Source organism: Nannobrachium achirus, assembly GCF_963921795.1.
Source record: "Nannobrachium achirus genome assembly, chromosome: 11".
In the NCBI taxonomy this organism is placed as follows: Eukaryota; Metazoa; Chordata; class Actinopteri; order Myctophiformes; family Myctophidae; genus Nannobrachium; species Nannobrachium achirus.
This window is the reverse complement of record NC_137820.1, coordinates 24,231,496-24,251,508: the sequence shown is the minus strand read 5'-3', so window position 1 is coordinate 24,251,508 and position 20,013 is coordinate 24,231,496. Positions and strand designations below refer to the sequence as shown.

Genomic DNA, 20,013 nt, shown 5'->3' with positions numbered 1-20,013 from the left:
AGTGAAATACCACAAGATTTTGGAAAATGCCTACAATCAATACACTTATTTGAACACCTTGGTTACATTAAGTTCTGCATAATGCGTACTTTCTGCTTTTGGTACATTTTAATACAAATACTTTTTATACTTGTACTCAAGTATCCTACATTTTGAATACAAGACTTCCACTGACATTGCAGTATTGCATGATACTTAAGTAAAGAATGCGAGTACTTTTCCCACTACTGCCTAATAAGCATGCTAGTTTTAGTACAATCAGACATCACAGATAGATTTATAGAGTAATAGGCTCTAAGGCAACTGCAAACTTAGCAGGAGTCCTCCAGGCTATGGGGGAAAGTAGCTGTTGGAAAAAGTACTCAAATGTTTTACACTTGTTTTTTTTAAAGTATCTTAAAAGTATCAATACTGCACTGTAGATGTACTCAGTTATAAGTAAAAGTCACACACACACACACACACACACACACACACGCACACACACACACACATACACGGGGGGGGGGGGGGAGTGACAAAATTCATAGATCTAGAACACAGACTTCATAGATATAGAACACAGAATATGTAGGCCTACAGTACAGTACAGTGAGGTACAGTATACAGTACAGTAAAGTACAGTAAGGTAATACGCAGTTATTACTGTTGTTTGAGCACGCCCGAGTTTTTTCAAAACTCTTTTTTTCCAAAAAACTTTTTTTTCCAAAACTTTTTTTTTTTTCAAAAAACATTTTTTTTTTTTTTTTTTCAAAAAACGTTTTTTTTTCCATCTGACCAGCTTATATATTGACTGTGTCAATTCTTGTTGAAAGGCTGAAGCAACATTCTCCACTGCACAAACTCCACCCCCGATAGCAAAAAGTGAATGTTTTTTTCTGGTTGGCCAGTCAGGGAGTCTCAGGGACCAATCAGAAGGCTGACAAACGGTCTATTACCCAACCCAATAGACATCTCCTGGCTCACAGTTAGTGCACCAATGTCCAATGGCTTTCATCACAGTGTACTAAGTCTAAGGCCCTAGTTTAGATGGCAGCAAACACAAAATATTGCCCTAGGTTTTCATACATCTGGACCACAATGAATGAGCAACATCTAGCCCTATTCAGCTCAAGGTGAAGTGCAAGACTGGTTGAAGCGGATGGTGTGTATACATATACAGCTGTACGATCTAAAACCTGCTTATAAAAAAAGTCTAAAAGATAAGTAATGCATTAGGGCTGCCATCGAATTCTGGGGTGTTAGACCCTAGAAGAGCTAAGTTACTTAACAAGCTGCTTTGTGTGGCCAGAAAATGCATCCTATTCAATTGGATACAGGAGAAACCTCCATCAGTGACTCAGGGGTACAGAGAAATATACAGAGTACTGCCAATGGAAAGACTCAGTTCCAAATTAAAAGAGAAGGAAGACAATTTTCCAAATATTTGGCAGCCGCTGACACATGTTTTTGCCCAAGGATCTAGCTACACTGATTTATAATGGAAGTGATGCCCTGGATTGGAAAGCCCCAGAGCTACTCTTACAATTCACCTTTTAGTGTGCCCCTTGTGTGGAGATGTTACCATTCTGAATGATGGACTATGTGTATGGATATAAACATTGTATTGTGCTGTTCGCCCGTATTTTTGTTTTTGTCTGGTTTTTGTTCTTGTTTCTTTTTGGTATGTCTTTAATTGTTTTATTGCAGTCTGTCTGTTCACATAGGCTATTTGAATCCATTTTTGTCACACCTTTATGTGAAAACGAAAAAATCTAAAACATTTTTTTATTAAAAGATAAGTAACGCAATGGCACACTTTTAATCAGAAATAACTTTGGTATGGAATGGATATTTATTTGATTTGAATTGGTGTGTTTGAACCATCAGACAAGCTGTTGAAAACAGCGGACATACTATAGCCTAATGACAGACACTTACCGCCCCCTTGTGACTTATCTATGCACTGCAGGACTGCCTTGATAAACATGGGACTTTCGTTTATTCGTTACAGTTAGTTAACCAATATTAGTTAGGGTTTCTAGTAATTAAATCCATTTTCGTTAATGCCTATACTGATACATGGTGGAAATAAATGTGGGCCTACTGTAGCCTATATGTTTTAGTTTAATTTGCGTAAAAAACAACAACTCAACTATTTTGTAGTCATCCCCTGACTGTTGTCTGGCCCACATTGTCCATTCAAATCACAAAATATGGCTATGTGACATTAAAAACATACATAGTCCTAGCCTACATACATTAGGCTACATAGCCATCACGCCATCCCTGTTTCAGAAATGTTGTAGTGACACATTTATAACAACCTAATTTCTACAAAGCTGCTTTACAGCACATGGATCAACAACACACAATACTAATAAAACAACATTAAGAAAAACATTGTGTTGTGTTGTGTTGTGTTGTGTTGTGTTGTGTTGTGTTGTGTTGTGTTGTGTTGTGTGTTGTGTGTTGTGTGTGTGGCCATAATTGGAAGTAGCAAGCAGTGCAGTAGAACTGTCAAGGAGTACCAGCTGTTTTGTGGCTATATGCAGCAGTTCTCAATCTCATGCGCAAAGCAACTGCGGGCCTGGGGCATAATGGGAAATAAAGTAAAAAATAAAACAGTTCACTCACTTTTGGGGAAAGTACAGTTTATGTATCAAGAAAGAGCAATGTATCGACAATTCCAAAAAAAGGCAGATTTAAATAACTTTAGCATAGGTTATTCTATCCAACCAACACGACTCAACTTGATCATGATGCTACCAAATTGAGTAGCTAGAAAACAGTTTTCATGTGTGTTTCATGCAGTGGTTCCCAAACGTTTTAGCTCAAGAAAGACCCAAAAGTCAAAAGAGACATTAGACGTTTTCCCGGGACCGAAATTAGTGATAGTGATAACAGCAGATCTACAAGCTTGTAGATCGCCTATTCTCACTACTTCTTAATTATTATTAGGCTATATTTTATGTCATGGGATTTCTTAGATGTGTGTGTTTGTTTGATTTTTTTATACAAAATCTTCTGATTATCTTTTTAAATATATATTAAATTATTTTGTAGGAAAATAATTTTTGGATTATTATAAATCGTGTCCGATAAAGATTAGTCCGTGAACCACACAAATGGGTCCCGAGTCCGTAGTCTTTGCACAGTTTGGGAAACAGTCGTCTAGGCCTGCCTACTGCACATTCAAGGCGCAGGACTACGTTAGTGAAAGCCTGTAGGAAAAGTGACAGACAGGGGGTTGCCAAATCATTTCCTTGCTTGGGAATGACGTCTCCACGGCACATTCCAGTTATATTTAGAGCCTATATATAGTGGAGTCGCCCCCTATGCGTGGTTTGACTTTGCAGCAGCTACCGGCCAGGCAGAGCGGTCGTTGTGTCGAAGAGATGTGTCCTGAAATCGACATCATGTGACCTACTTAGCGTACTTACAGCAATACCGGTGACGGGCGTCGATATTACATTATAATTGAATCATCATAACACACTTCCAGATGTGTGTACATGTTGGAAATGCATTAAAATAAATAACCAAACAACACGTAAACTACACTGCACGACAGACAACAGTTCCGAACCAGACAAAATCTTACAAAATAAGATCAATTGAAAAGAATAAGACAATAAACCACACGAGGTACATCAAACAAACAAAAATATATTATATTGCTACATTTGTCAAGTGATTGCCGGCTAAAATCCTCCAGCTATGCTTTCTGGGTAGCTTGATTTTATACTCGCACAGCGGTGTGGCCGGCCCCCAAAGAACAGATCTATAGACTAACAACGCGTCGCATTGGATCGCGTTCGTTGCCGTGTAGATCTGCTCTTCTTGGCTCGCGACACCGTCGTACGGGCGGACTATAAAGCGAGCTGTGTGCTACGCTACAGCCGGTATCCGCCCATATATCAGCGTACAGGCCGACCTGAGCAGCTAGGCCGAACGCTGCTGGATCAAATGGAAAGTTCTGCCGATTAAATTTGTACAGTTTCGCGTGTTCCTATTTTGCTTTTGAAACAACTTTATAACGACTTAAATGCGGGCGTTTCGGCGTGAAATAGGAAATGCAGAGATCGAGTGAAAAGGGAGGATTATCAGCTTGACTTCTTTGGTCGCTACTTCGGACACGGAACTCTCCACACGCTAAAGGTAAAACAAATGGATCAGATTGTTACGTTTGTGTCCATTTTTTGGGAAGGACATGGTGCTACATGGTGTCCTCCTGTGTTGTAGACTTAAGTAGGTTAACGGACAACTTTGAATCTCCCCACTTGGATCATTTGAGAGAGATTCGCTGGGCGAAAGTCTCGTTGTTAACACAAACTACGCCCCAATTGTTAACCTACTGTCTGGCCCTGCAATGCAGACCTTTGCAGTAGCCTGTTTATGGCGGCTTAAACAATCTGGGTGTTCTTTAAAGCAGGAATTGCGCTTTAAATGTTTTGTTTTTTTACGCACTAGAAGCAGACAGGTTTGCATTAAGTGAATGATTGTGATAATGACTCATAAAGGGGTATTTTAGCTTCCTGGAGGCTGTGGATCTCCTTGGAAGGCTAGGCTAACAATGCTCACACAACCCTCTTCAATTGGAAGTCAACTGCATTTAGGTACACTGATCATGCCAAAGGGAAGCCAGGTTAAGTTATGTGTACAGCAAAGCCATAGGCATCCCCTTTTGACATGATCATTGGACATAAAGGCAATCTACAACTGCAAGACTTGACTAATATGTCATTCCTTGGGCTCAGTGAAAAGTTGAAAGGCCAATCAAAATAGAATCCGATTATAAACTGCCAACTAGTAGGCTAGCTATTAAAATGGTAGTGGTTGTTTACAGCTCACATATTTATAGGCTAATCACCATAGCTGGATCTAATTATTATCCTGTCAATTTCAGTGACTAGACGCACATTATCAGTGATGGACGCTTACATGCTTGGCTGTTACATGAAAGCTGTCTGTACAGGTGTCACGGCCAGTCAATCAGTGGCTACTTTTGCAATGCAATTGCATGGAAACGTGTGGCAATATTTGTATCGTGCATTCGTGGTGAGCATGTGTGGCCTGTGATATAATATAAGGTCCGTGTTGTTATGATAAAGACGTGTTACACTGGCACTAACTCTTATCTAGTCAGGTAAAGATATAAAGCCATTTACATTTTTGCTTAAAAGTCCCACAAGGCATAAAGCTATGCCATCTAATAAATGTTCCACTTGAGTGTGCAATGTCACATAAATTCAACTGATTATTTTTCTCTTTACAGTAACTACTTCAACATTTGTATTTTGTTATACAGACCATACCTGTCAAATCATGGTGTCTTTTTCTGTCTAGACGAGACAATAATGTGCTCCTCCCTGACCCAAGGGCTATTCAGCAATGTACTTACTATGCTATATGTACTGAAAGGGGTTGCTAACTATTGATCATTACACTGCTGACACAGAGAAGAAGCCTCCAGTCTGCTTGCCAATTTTGGAACGTTGATGAAATGTCATAGATTTCTGCTTGGTTAGTTCTATTGACTGAGCTGCTTGATTATTTTTCAAGACACATTATAATGCTTGTGGTGTTTTGTGTTCAAGTATTCATCATTACATGTACCTGTAGATTCCGCTGTCAATCCATCATCATTGTTTTTGTTTGAGAGCTAATTAAAAACGCTTAAAACAGGTTCTGCTCAGTCCACTTTCCAGGATTTAACATGTTTTTCCTGAGTCATAATTTTCAGAAAACTGAATTAAAAAAAACTCCTTCTGTTTCTTATGACATGGAAATGGATGTGATTTGACACGTAAATAAACAATTGAGACTTTCTTAATTCTCAAGTATATGATGAGTTGTGCATGAAGTTTTGGTTTGCCTCCCTAATGTAATTCCTTGACACTACACACCAGTCCTTTAGAAATAACCTCATGTACTGTACTTCCAAAAAGTGAATTCTTCCCTCTGTTCTTGTCCCTCTGCTGTCCCATAGGTGAATCATGACAGAATATAAGCTGGTAGTGGTGGGAGCTGGTGGCGTGGGCAAGAGCGCTCTTACGATCCAGCTCATCCAGAATCATTTTGTTGATGAATATGACCCCACCATAGAGGTAAGTCCTGTAAATGTGTGTCAGAGAGACTGTTAGGTATGGGACGATAATCGTTATTATCGTTAATCGTGTTTAAAAAAAACACTCACAATAATCGTATCGTGGAGATTGAAATGTATCGTGAAATTATCCTCCGTCATGCACTGGGATCAATTCACCTTTATTTGCAGAGCTGCATATCCGGTAACATTTAGACCCTCTATAATTGGTCAAACGGACCTGGAAATAACATACCGGTACTTGATAGGCCTCTGTTGTCAAAAATATCGATTTATCAATTTTGAATATAGTATCGATTTTCAATATGACTTTTCCATAGTAACGATAATATCGATACTCAGTTTTTACCCCTCTCGTTGGTTTACACCAACGTTACTTTTATGTGTATCCTTCCTACTTTGGCTTATTCCTAGTTATTTTAAAGGCCTATTTGTTCTTAGAATGTGAAAACATCAAAGGCAGGCCTTTAAAAAGTGCACTACCATCTATCTCAAGAAGTTCTGTATTTTTCTTTAAATAGAAATAAACATTTTTGCACTAAAATTGCTGTGGTTGCGTGGTATCGAAAATGGTATGGAGTATCGAAAAATTTCAAAATATCGTTTCGAAGTTAGAAATCCAGTATCGTGACAAGCCTAATAGGCCTACAGTCTTTTTTTCACTCTCTACCAAATCTCTTTGCCAAAAAATAGCGTTGCGACGTGTTGTGAGCTTGCAGATCTGCTATTTATTTGGCAAATGTTCCACCCCAGGATAATGGATGTTGGGAGTATTTTGATTATCGCGATAATATCGTGAATAGCAATTTCTTTGGTCACAATCGTGACATGACATTTTCATATCGTCCCATCCCTAGAGACTGTCTCCATGTGTATTTATGTCTGGGGGGGAGTAGCAACTTTTGATCATGTTATAGCAGGTTTTTCTTGTTTTAAGTGCTGAAAGACGCCAAACAGGTTTTTGATCATTTTCAGTGCATGCCTGCCTGTCGTTCTCAGGGGTCGAGTTAGACCCGAGAAAGCCATTACGGCATTCAGATAATAATTGTAATCAATTGCAAGTTGGTGCTCTAGTGTGCTTTATTCAAATGCCTGATATTTTAAATAGTCTGTTTAACCACATGAACCCTATCTTCCTTATTCTGGGGTGAGCATTTGTTGAAAATGGCTGATCTGCAAGATCGCAATGTATTGTGAACTTGTAGATCGCTGTTTTCGACAAAGAGATGGGGGCCTATTGTAGACCCCTCTGGTCAATGAAGTATATAGAGTTCAAGTCACGGTTAATCCATTCCAAGTTACAGAATAATGATGCACCTTCAGATAAACAGATGATGGATGTCTGAGATTAATCGCTTGGATGATCTGACACATTAGAATTACAACCCCCTTATATTTTCTGAGTGCTATAAACTCAGGAAGATGGAGTGTCTTACTATAACAGCAAAATTGATGTTTTATGCTGAGTCTGAGAGAATGCATTCTGCAGCTTTGCGTAGCATAATTTTCAACATAATACTTAATTTAATGAGTTAGAAATTTATGGGGATGATCACACCAAGATGCGCCATTAGAATTGCATCACCAACCTACCTATGTTATTGCATGCCTGGTGTGAGTTTTTGTTATGGTTTTTAGAAACGCATAAAAGTGTAAATAATTCTTAACTTAAGCACAAGGCACTGAGTTGCACTGCTCATCACAGTGCTTTGTTAATAACCAAGGGTGCTAATACAGCGGTAGCGCTGACGGCTCAAAAGCGCACAGCTCCTGTTTGCCAAAGTGTTTCTGAACCAATTGTGATGCGTCTTGGTTTGATCATCTCTCTTAGAGACCCACAATTGTCACTTTATTATTGAACTGTAAGTGGGAGCCTGAGTCCTGATGAATGCCCAACCTCTCCTTCTTTCAGGACTCTTACAGAAAGCAGGTGGTGATTGACGGGGAGACGTGTCTTCTGGACATCCTGGACACTGCAGGTCAGGAGGAGTACAGCGCTATGAGGGACCAGTATATGAGGACAGGGGAGGGCTTTCTCTGTGTCTTCGCCATCAACAACACCAAGTCCTTTGAGGACATTCACCACTATAGGTGAGCCAATGGCTAGAGTCGGGAGAGTGTTTCCCAGACCACTGTCTCCATAAACGCCCCTGGCTGCAAGGTCAAGTTGAAATGTCCTTTATCCCTGTTAGGCCTGACCCAGGTTTTCAGAAAAAAGTCAAATAACAAATATGTTGCTACATACTATACATGTACTACACCAGTAAGACTCCCTAATCGGGAGATAAGCGACCGTAGGTCACTTATCTCCACAAATAGGGCAAAAATTTGTTACTAAGCATACCACAAATCGTCATTCTGGCTGTAAGATTTGGCACCTGCTTCTTAGTTTATTGGAGCTGAGTATTTATTAAGAGTGACAATGTAACTAATCACAGCCACAGAGTTCATTTGAATGCACTGCCACTGTTTAAGACACATCTTGCCTCTAGTGAGGTCTTAAGGGCTGTCCATACTGTCTCCGACCACCACACTTGTTTGTGGTAGAAGTTGCGACTGACATCATTTTGTAGTTGAACCTCACGTGGCATTTATGAATTCAATTAAATCGGGGCTTTAATTAAATGTGTAGTTCACCCAAATTGAATATTCCCTAATGGTTGTATATGGGTAGTCGTTTTCCATAACTCTGGTCCTTCTGCTTGTGCTCCTATACTTGCAACTAATTGCATTGCTCCCTCAAATCCATAACCATCCACTGTATTGCTGGTAAGAAGCTAACAGTTGCTTTTCTCAGATGTTAAATCCCAATAATGCAGCAATGTCCACAAGCCATGATAAATCGGGTTTAGCTGACCATAAGTAGACATTTCCATTATGTCTGATATTTATGTGGTCCAACTTAAAGGAGCTATTGTCAACTTTTTCATTGTAGGGCCGACACTTTGTTTACATCCTAGTCTATAGACTAGAATGTAAACAAAGTGTCGGTCTGACAATGGCCAAAATGATTATTTTATCATTATTTTACGCTTTTTGTGGTCATCTTTGAATAGAAACATATATGAAGCTTATTTTTTATAAAATATTTTCGAAACATTATTTTTATTTTAGCATCCGTTTTTCAAGAAAAAGTTGACTATAGCTCCTTTAACGCCCCAATATGCTTACACATTCAAGTTTAAACCAAACATTTTTTGTTTTTCACCAGCGCTCCCCCTGCACTGTATGAGAGCAGGAGGGGTTACTGTCTGAATTTATAGAATGTGTATGCAAATGCATTGATCAATATCTGTTTGCCCAATGTTCTTTTAGTTTCTCTCTGTGTCGGCCAAGTCTTGCGGTAACAAATTAATGATTCATACAGTAACAGTTTACATAAAATTAAGGCACACGATTCAGAGAAATGTGTCACACAATGAAGTTTTACCATGAAAAACAATATGGATAACGTTTTGACATTGCTTCCTTGGTCGAGATTTTGTGTAAACGGTCTGGCAGCATTACCAAATGGAACGCCTGTTTCAGTTTGACCTGCTGTGTTATTATGAATCGATTAAAGTGAAGTATGATTCAACACGTTGTGTAAATCAAGTACTGTGTTCTACTGAGTCAGGGGTTGACTGTCTGGTTGACTGGACGGTAAGAAAGGGGCGTAACTTGAAGCTACTGTCAGTCTTTCAGACTGAACGGCTCTGACCTCGCGAGACCAGCCTCTGTGTAAGGTTACAGGTGCCTAGGCCTTGTGTGAACTTACCAAACCCTAACTTAGAGAGAGATCAATTTGTTTTTCCAGTTGACTATTTACTTTTTAGGTTTTATTTAAGTTTAATGTTCTCAAATGTAAAATGTAATCAAATCAAAGTTTGACATTAACTGCAAGATTCTTTTTTAAATTACAAACATCAGTTAAATCATCTGTAAATGTTGGGCTAGGACTCTAGGAATCGTGAATCAAAAGTCTGCCATTGTTTGGGCTCTAAACTTGGGTTCTTATTGCTTTTCCTATCCAGAGAACAGATCAAGCGAGTAAAGGACTCGGAGGATGTCCCCATGGTGCTGGTGGGGAACAAGTGTGACCTTCCGTCTCGAACAGTGGACACCAAGCAGGCTCAGGACTTAGCACGTAGCTACGGCATCCCTTTCATCGAGACCTCAGCCAAAACCAGACAGGTGAGAGTTCAGGCAGCGACGAACCACACCTCGCTTGGATACTTGAGGGCCGGTTAAACTTAGTTGCACACTGAAAATAGCAGGTCTAGCTCAGTGTTTCTCAACCACTGTGCCTGGGGACCTTTGGTGTGCCCCTGAGAAGGGTCAAGTGTGCCCCTTGAAACTGCTTGAAAGCCAGTATTGTATTTATCATTTAAAAAATGATTTAAACTAGTCAAAAGAGGCGTTGTGTGCTTGTAGATCTGCTGTTTTCACTACTGTTGTGCGACAGCCTTGTATGATGAAGCAGGGCTTTACTTTGCGAAGAAACATACAAATTTGAAACTTGGAGATACAAGGTTTCTTCCCGACAGTGACGATATTTACACCCCCGTATTATGCCCATGGATCTTTGGGACATGAAAAGTGTGCCCATGCAGAAAAAAGGTTGAGAAACACTGGTCTAGCTGATAATGTAGATCAGCTATTTTTGGTGCGCAACCACGTATAAATCTTTATTTTTCTTTTAAAGTAGTCAGGTTGTCACACAACTTCTCACAGAAGCTTTCCATTGGTTGACTATGGGATGTCACACCATTAACAACCCCAACATTCTTTTTTTTTTGTCACTGCATAATCAATTCGAAATATTCTACGAGTTAAGCTCGTAGCAGATGTTTTCAGGTGTACGTGCACTGGTTAGCTAATATTAGTGCTTGAGTCACATGAAATGCTAAGGTCATTTGACTCTTGTGGGGTTTTGATCTATATGTATAATAACGGGGCTTAGAAATGTCTCCGGCAATGTGTTGTGCATCCTTAAAGACTCCCTGGTTAATTGATTAATGCTTTTCATGGGTGCTAATGGAATTAGTGCATGTTGTGGATATGTGAAATTATCATCGGGGACCTTCTCTAATGGATCCTATATCGCAAGGAATCAACCGATCAGTGGATATGTGTCATGAAATCTGCATGGCTGGAAAATGTCTATAATTACTTGAAGGGATTCTGGCTAATGTCTACACTTGTTGTTGTGACCTGGTACTGGAGATGGTACCATGCTGCAGGGTGACATCCACTTGCAGGGGTGTCGCACCAAATTCTGGACCCTGGGTACAAGGATTCACTGCAAGCCCCCCATGAATGTTCTTCATAGGGGGAAGGGGGTTTTACCCATTTAGACTGGGAGCGCATGATTATGCTTTATTCTTTTTTTATTTTGAAAAAATCGTGAACATTTCTGCAAGTCTTTGAATATTTCAAATCCTTCTAAAGTTTTTTGAAAAACCTATGTTTCTGTGTCAGTGGTGCACAAACCTTTTCATGTGAAGGACCCCCAAAATGATATCAATGATATCAAAACATTTAGTTCCACGGATCCCTCAGAAGCTAAATTTGAGTTAATGAAAAAATACATTTTTCACATTCACAAATCACATTCAAAGATTTGCACACATTTTCACGACTTTAAAGAAATAGCAGATCTACAAGCTCGCAGCGCTGTGAGCTTGTAGATCTGCTATTTTTCAATAGCTAAAGTATAAAATAATTAACTCAGTCGCACCCTTGGGACGCCCCTGCCCACTTGTCCAGTGTGTGCTGTAAGCATGGCCTTGTGTGGCTGGATGGATGGATGACGCTGATGTGTATGCAAACCTTTTCCTGATCTCTTCGGGGCAATTGGGGGGGGTAATCACAGCTCCCTGTGGTGCTGGGCACTTGATGATGCAATGATTCTTCTCTAATTAGTTCTCTGCAATCCAATCGCTCCATCTGGGTGTACCTGTGATTTACTGTCCACTAGGTTGCTGCTACTACTATTGCACCGATCACCATCTTTCACAGCCAGTCAGTTTGTTTATCAGATGCTGCTAGTGTTTTGCTTTCATCAGGGACAACTCTGCTATAGCTGTTAAAAAGCTTATGTCATTACATGCAGCCCCTCATTGAGATGTGCCTATTTAGAGTTAACCACTTTAACCCTATATACTTTGTTTACCAGGACCCCCCCAGGGGCCTATATCCCCCCCCCCCCCCACAAACACACACACACAATTCAATTCAAAGGCACACACACACACACACACACACACCAAATTCCTTGAGCGAAAATATCCAGTCTATATGCTCACAATGTTTCGTGCTGCATTGTGAGTAGGGCTGTCACAATTATTACATAATCATCTAATCGTGATTATTTGACATAATCGTGATTATTTTTCATAATCGTCATAATAGTTTCCTTGTTGAACATTTTTGGAAACAAATAGTGGAAATAGCAGATCTACAAGCTCACAACGCGTCGCATTGCGACGCGTTGTGAGCTTGTAGATCGCTATTTCCACTATCAATGTTCTTTTTAAAGTATAAAGTTGTCAAATATGTAAGTAATTTCATTGTATATTTAGGTTATGTGTCATATCTGCCATGTGCAACTTAAAAGCCTGAAAGCCAAACAGAAATGTAATTGTCAAGGACAAAAACGCAATTAAATCGTTAATCGCAATTATTTGAGTGACAATTAATCGCCATGTAAAATGTCATAATTGTGACAGCCCTAATTGTGAGCTTGTGCATTAGATATTTTTGTTGAATGTTCTCCCAAGAATAGGGAAGCTAGGGTTCATGTGGTAAAAGGTCGAATTCCGGCCTCGGAGGTAATCTTACCTTTAGAACTTATCTCCCCAAAAGTGGTCAGGGTTTTTTTTTCCTCTATAACAGGCAATCTTGTCCATTCGCCCTACCCGACCACAGCTCGAAATTTGTCTCGCTCGAAATAATTATTTTCTGTAAATGTCTGTCATACATGCCACCAGTCGCTACAGTGTCTATTCCCACCGGTGCACCGCCATTGTTTACAAGCCGTGTACTTTGAACTCACCGGGACTTTTGGGTTAGGGATGGGACGATATGAAAATTTCATATCACTATTATTGTGACAAAATAAATCGCAAAATAAAATAATATCGCGATAATTAAAATCCATTATCCTGGGGCGGAACATTTGCCCAAAAATAGCAGATCTACAAGCTCACAACACGTCGCAACGTGACTCGTTGTGAGCTTGTAGATGAGTGAAAATAAAAGGTGAATTGATCCCAGTCAGCGCATGACAGAAGACGATATCACAATAAATTAAATCTCCACAATACGATTATCGCAAGTGTTTTTTATCACGATAAACGATAATACCGCTTATCGTCCCATCTTGGGGTGCGCAATGGGTCAATGGCACCCACCCAGACGTCTCGCGACACAAATGTGAGTTTAAAGTTCATGGCTTCTACACAATAATGGCGGTGCCTGGTGGGAATACACTGTATCGACTAGTGGCATTGCGTACGACAGACATTCACAGGAAAAAAAAGATTTTCGAGCGAGAGAAATGTTTAGCTTAATTTGTACCATTGTTTTCTCCCTCGATAGTTAACAAACCAACGTACAGTTTATGTGTATAGAGGTTATCTGCACATCTCTAAAGTGACAATTTAAGGACTTAAGATCTTAATTTAATACCTCTAAAATGAAAAATTAAACATTGGTCAAATTGTCAAATATTAAATGCAGAAATTGTGAAAATAGCCAATCTACATGCTCACAACGCAAGGCGTTGTGAGTATCAACTCTTAGTGCTCGTTGGTGGTGGGGGGTGGGGGGGGGGGTCCCCCCTGTTAAAATGTGATTTATTTTGGGGGGTCGTGGCCTGAAAAGGTTGAGAACCACTGAGTTAGATTGCCTGTTAAGGGGGGAAAAAACACCTTGGACTACTTTTTCGGGAGATAATAACAACTGGAAATTCTCCTTAAGTCAATCCTAAAGCACACATCCCCTCAGATTGTTGGCCTGCTAATCACTCTGGTGCTACACGAGATCTACACGGTCCCACTGCACACTCTCCTAATTCACACCACGGGCGCATCCGCAATCTGTTACACATGGACCTGTGTGTGTGTGTCGCTCCTGTATTCCCTAACATTGAGGGGAAGTTGTCTCTCACACTACAGAGAGTGGAGGATGCCTTTTACACTCTGGTACGGGAGATCAGGCTGTACCGGCTCAATAAGCTCAGCAAGGAAGAAAAGACTCCGCGCTGCGTCAAGCTTAAAAAGTGTGTTGTGATGTGAAAGAAGGGGTAAGTGTATGCAGCCGTGCCTCAGCCAGGTCTGTGTTTGGTGGGGGGCTGTGGTGGGGGGCGTGCAGGGAAGAGGGCATGCAGGGAGGGGAGGGGGGGGGGGGAGAGAGAGAGGACTGGTGCTTTGTGAGCTCTCCCGAGTCAATCCTTTTGGTTTCTGCTGGGGTAGCTGTGGTGCGGTTCTAAGTGGACATTGGTGTGCCTCTTAATTTCTCTTGTGATGATTTTTTTTTTCCCCCCTTGTTTTTTGTAACTGACTGTACATCATGGTTGATCAATTCCTTTAATCGGCTGAAATCAATGTGGATGCAGAACTGTGAGCTGCCGAGTCGATGTGTGATTAATGGAGACTTCAGTGGTAAATCTGGGCCCCAATCAAGTACTGAAACATTCCCAAAGTGGTGGTATAATTGGACTGGAAGAGATAATGGGTCCTTGTGCAAAAGGTTTGCGTGTTGGGAAAATTGTTTTTCTTTCGTATACAAATCTTTGTACTCTTTGCTGTGCTCTCCCTGATATAATGTCGAATCTGTTTCAGTATGGCAACATAAAAACTTCTTTCTAATCCTATAAAAGGGAATACCACTGAATTTCAGCTTTGTATTACAGTCGTGGCTAAAAGTATTGGCACCCTGGCATTTGTAAAACAGAAAAAATCTAAAAAATCTTCTAGAAGCTTGGCAAATGAAAACCTATTTTGAATCAACATACAGTATTTGGTTTGCAGAGGAACACAACATTAAACTGGAATAAATACAGAATCCTAGCTCATTCTACAAAGAAACTTGCATACACATCCTTAAATACACTGTACTTGAATTTCAAGCAGGCTATTCACCTGGAACTCACCTGTGGTGTGGTGAGTCCAAGTTGACTTAAATCTTTAGTAACCACTAATCCACCCAGTTTAAATGGAGGTAAAGCCCTCATTCTGCTGTTTTGTGTCACACACTGTGCATGGACCAAATAAAAAGGAGAGAATTGTCAGAGGTCAGATTGCAGCCAAACATGGACAATCCGAAGGCGCCAAGTCCATCTCCAGAGACCTTGATGTTCCTTCACTGTGCACAATCTAGACGATTGTCTACATGTGTTTTTTTTTAAACAAATGTAAGGGTGCCAATACTTTTAGCCACAACTGTATTCCCTAGGACATTTGGGTATGTTTTTGTGAATATTTTGAGAATTGACATGATCTCTATTCTAATCTGTCATGTCGCAGATATCATTGGTTCCAGGATGCTTTCTAGTGATCAGGGCACAATCCATGAATCTGACCTGAAAAAAGAATAAATGTACAAACTGTACAAAGTCTCTTAACTGGCCACAGAAATTATTTTGCCTATAATTAGTAGATTAATTCACTTACTGAAATTAGTGGTATTACCAATTTGTAATATTTATTTTAATATTTAATATACATTTTAATAGGAAGAAAACTACATTCACCATTTAATTTTATTTTAGATTTTCCTCCACATGTACAGTACTTGATAACTATTTTAAAGTACTATAGTAACACAATGTACTATATTTCTTTCTTTCTTTTCAGGGCGTTGATGATGCCTTTTACACATTAGTGCGAGAAATCCGGAAACACAAGGAGAAGATGAGCAAGGAAGGAAAGAAGAAGAAAAAGAAGTCCAAGACAAAGTGTACACTTATGTGAATAATCAACCCCCTTTTTTCAAGACAGACTAAAAAAAAGAACACATTGAACAGTTAATACATTTTGTACATTACACTAAATTATTAGCCTCTTTCTCAATACCCATCTTAGCGAATACTAAAATGAACCTGACTTTTTTTTTTCTCTTTCTCTCTTCTGCCTTTTCTGTTATATTCTACTCAGAAACCAATAAGCTTTATTTCCTATTAGTGCCAGTTGCCCATATGTGTTGGTCCAGCAGCCTGTTTGAGCTTACTTTTTTTTTAACCACTTAAACCCTATACCTTGTTGACTGTATTCCCAAGCGCTCTATACTATGCCCCCTTCTGTTTTCCCTCTACACTAAATATATTTGCTGAAAATGGATCTAAAAGCTTGCAGATGTATTTTCTGCACCAGAATAGGAATGGTTATGGTAGGGTTCAAGTGGTTAATGTTAGTTTTTTTTTCAATTGGTAGGATTGCTCTGTTGAATTGGGGGGTTTTCTATAACCGCCGAATTATTGTCCCAACACTTTTTTTTTTTTTAAGACGGTTACAACTTGCATTTTTTTCTCCTTTGCTGGAAGGCCATGACATGCAAATGTTTTACAATACCCTTTCAAGTATGGGATGCCAAAGACTGTTTCATCCCATTCAATTAGACTCAAAGTAAGATGAGGAGAATGGACCAAACACGTAGATGGATGAAGTCCAAATATCCCAGCCACTGTGTAATGCCCCCACCCCACATCTATGACTTAGTTGTTAAAAGTATGCATGTGAATTCCTTCGCTTCCACAATGTTTTAACACCTGACTTGGATATTATTATTATTTACATTTTTGTCAGTGCTTTCGTGTTGTGTGGGTGGTTCTTTTCTTGCCACCATAAGAGACTTATTTTGCATGCATTGTCCTTGATGACCAGGGAATTACAAAGTCTTGCAGATACTGTATGATACTGTATGACACTGTTCTCAGAGTGGGGGATCTCTGACCCAAGCGGACATTATATAGTGTTACGTTTTTCATGTTTTTGGGGTCATCAATATTCCGCATGTCTGAGGACAAAATCGGCAGTGGTTTTTAGACGTGCATCACAAATTGCAGGGTCGTTGATGATCAACAACACCACGTAAGATGCCTATCGGTGCACCAAATCCCTGTTATATTTCTTTATTAAATTACGTTAATATGAAACCAGCAGCCAAATAATTAGTTGGTCAGAGTCACTTAATGTTGCTCAGAATCATCCCTTATAATAAAATTTTTTTTTTAATTTTCCTTTTCTTTTTTTAAGTTTTGTTAGTTTGATTATTTTCCAAATTGTGTACAGGTCATTTTCGCCTTATGGCAGTATTCTGTGGTGTTATCAGAACGATGGAGCTCCTATAGAATAAGTTCTGGCCCATTTGTCATCTGATTGACGATTTGGCTAAAGGTTCAATAATATGAAAAATCCTGATTATTGTCTTCCAACAACTAGACATAAATGCACATATTCTTGCTCTGCGGTTTGTTCCTGCCATGAGGACCGTTTGGCTGTCTAGATAATGGTGTAACATCGACGCAAATTCATTTTCAGCTGTTATCTTGCCTTTTCTAACTCCACCATACTATGGTGTCACAGAGGATATTCTAAATGTATTGTTCAAATGGACTTTGCTTTTTGAGAACATCGGGGTTCGGATTCCATTCGTTGAGGTGTTGAAATTATTCGCTGGGCTGCCTTTCAATAGAAATGACTTTCCAGTTAAATACTTCTCCCCCCCCCCCCCCCTCTTCACAAAGCTTGTGTATCGGAGTGGTGTAACTGGAACTGATGTCAGTAAATGAGGCAGTAATTGCCATAAAATTAGTTTTCAGGGAAAATTATCCGAATTTATTTTGAAAACTCCCCCTGGGTCAACTCATATTTCACCTTTTCCAACCTTTATTTCAAGCTCGTTCCCCTAAGGCTTCTGCATTACGCCTTTTATGTTTGCATTTGGTGCTACGTTCAGAAGGCAAAAAAACAACTTTGTTGGGCTGTGCTTTAACCCATTTAGACCGGGAATGCATTATTAATCATTATTTTAACCACTATTTATGCTTTAACTATAAAAAGATAGCAGATATACAAGCTCATAGCGTGGCATGTGCTGCAAGCTTGTAGATCTATGTGTATTTTTTTTAAATCGTGAATTTTTTTGCAAATCTTTGAATATCGTAAAGCGAACATTTGTAACTCAAATATTTGCTCTTTGCACCATATAATTTTAGGGGTTCTTGACATGTTTGAGAACCACTGACACAGAAACATGCGTTTAAAAACAAAAGAAAAAATATTTAGAAGACATTTGTAGAATCAGGTCAAAAACATTCAAAGACTTGCACACATTTTCAAGATTTTTCAAAAATGGCAGATCTACAAGCTTGCAGTGCTGTGAGCTTGTCGATCTGCTATTTTTTTAATAGATAAAGCATAAAATAATGGTTAAAGTAATAATGCGTTGCAGGTCTTAATGGGTAACAAGGCTTCTTATGCCTACCGTTTCCTTCACCATCTGCTCCCAAATGATTGTTCTCCCCTGTTCCTCGTTGGTCCACCAGCAGCTCCAATGCTTCTGGCTCGGCTGGCTTCGTCACGACTGCACTGAAAGACAGAATGCTCAAAATATAATTTTGTTTTCAGGCTTTTAATGAATTTCGACCCAATGGATTATTAGTCTTTTATTTCACAAAGTAGATACTGTAACCGTTAACACAATCTTAATTATGGATCCCACTTGTTAACAAAAAAGGTTTCGAAAGTAGTTTTACCGAAATGTTCCCTTTTCCTTTTATCGCGTGCCAACGGCTGATTTCTGAAATGTATCATTTATACCTGGATCGTATTTTAACAACCTTTGTATAGTTGTGATACTGAAAGGTGCATATTTTGTAAATTGTGCTTCATTTCGTTGGTGTGTCTTAATGAATGTTGCTTTAATGGAGTTTCGCTCCTCTCTGTGTATGTGACTGGGTCCAGGTTTTAGAGGAGGGAATGAATGACCACTTTACAGCACACCCATGGAGATATCTGTGGGCAGTGTAGAGTGGTGATCTGATCTCAAAGGAGTCTATTTTTTTGCCATGAATCTCACCACTCCTATTTAATGTGTAATAAAGAACAAAATAAAGAGGAACTTGTCTTTTGTGGTTCTGTTATAAATGTAATCCATTTTGGTAGGTCTGGTTGTCCTATTCTAAAGCATTACCATGCCTATGGGCCAAGGTGTATTTACAAAACTGTTTGGAATGATCTGCATCACGTTCTTTTTACCGCCTTCAAAGCCCAATAACCAGGCAAACGCATAATCACTTATGTATTTGCCTTAATGTACATTAGTAAATGCAAAATCTTATACAGCAAGCAGAAATGCTAGGCCTGCTTTTAGTCAATTCGCTTTGTGTAATTTCATTCACATTTTCGGGGGATTATGAAAACGTATCTTTTTAGAGACTTCAGAGTTTAACAAATAAGAAAATCCATGATTCCATTTGCAAAATCTGTAGGGGAATTTTTGACAGCTGCTGAAAGTTTGTCTCATTCACTTACTATGCACTATACCAGTGTTTCTCAAATGGGGGTATGTGTACCCCTAGGCGTACGCGGAGGTACTGCAGGGGTTACTCAAGATAATGGACCCTAAAAAGAAAAATAGAAGTATAAACCATGATACTATTATTCATAGTTAAATAATTAACTACAATTGAATTAGAAGGAAAAAACTTTTACTGTTATGTTTAATGATGACACTTGGAGAAACGTGTTATAGTTATAGCCTGATAGTTGCCAACCCAAATTACATATAAGGCTACCAGGCAACTGGTATGTGTTTGAATGTTGTTTGAACGTACTAGAATTTCGCGGGCGCTTCGCTGTTAAAAGTTGTTATCCTTATGCATAGATTAAAAGCTGCCGTTTCATTTGCCGTGATGTTGAAAGTGAACACGGTAACACGTG

At 39.4% G+C, this 20,013-nt stretch overlaps 1 protein-coding gene across 2 annotated transcripts; it reads left to right on the top strand.

The window, feature by feature from the left end:
- Nucleotides 1–3,915: 3,915 nt before the first annotated feature.
- Nucleotides 3,916–19,144, top strand: kras (v-Ki-ras2 Kirsten rat sarcoma viral oncogene homolog). Of its 2 annotated transcripts, XM_080736765.1 has the most exons (6): nucleotides 3,916–4,140; nucleotides 5,972–6,089; nucleotides 8,001–8,179; nucleotides 10,102–10,261; nucleotides 14,248–14,375; nucleotides 15,928–16,040. In XM_080736765.1, the coding sequence occupies exons 2-5, from the start codon at nucleotides 5,979–5,981 to the stop codon at nucleotides 14,365–14,367; spliced, it is 570 nt and encodes a 189-aa protein (XP_080592891.1). In that variant the 5' UTR covers nucleotides 3,916–4,140; nucleotides 5,972–5,978; the 3' UTR covers nucleotides 14,368–14,375; nucleotides 15,928–16,040. The 2 variants fall into 2 exon arrangements, with proteins under 2 accessions (XP_080592891.1, XP_080592892.1); XM_080736766.1 differs by lacking the exon at nucleotides 14,248–14,375 and having other exon boundaries at nucleotides 15,928–19,144.
- Nucleotides 19,145–20,013: the final 869 nt, after the last annotated feature.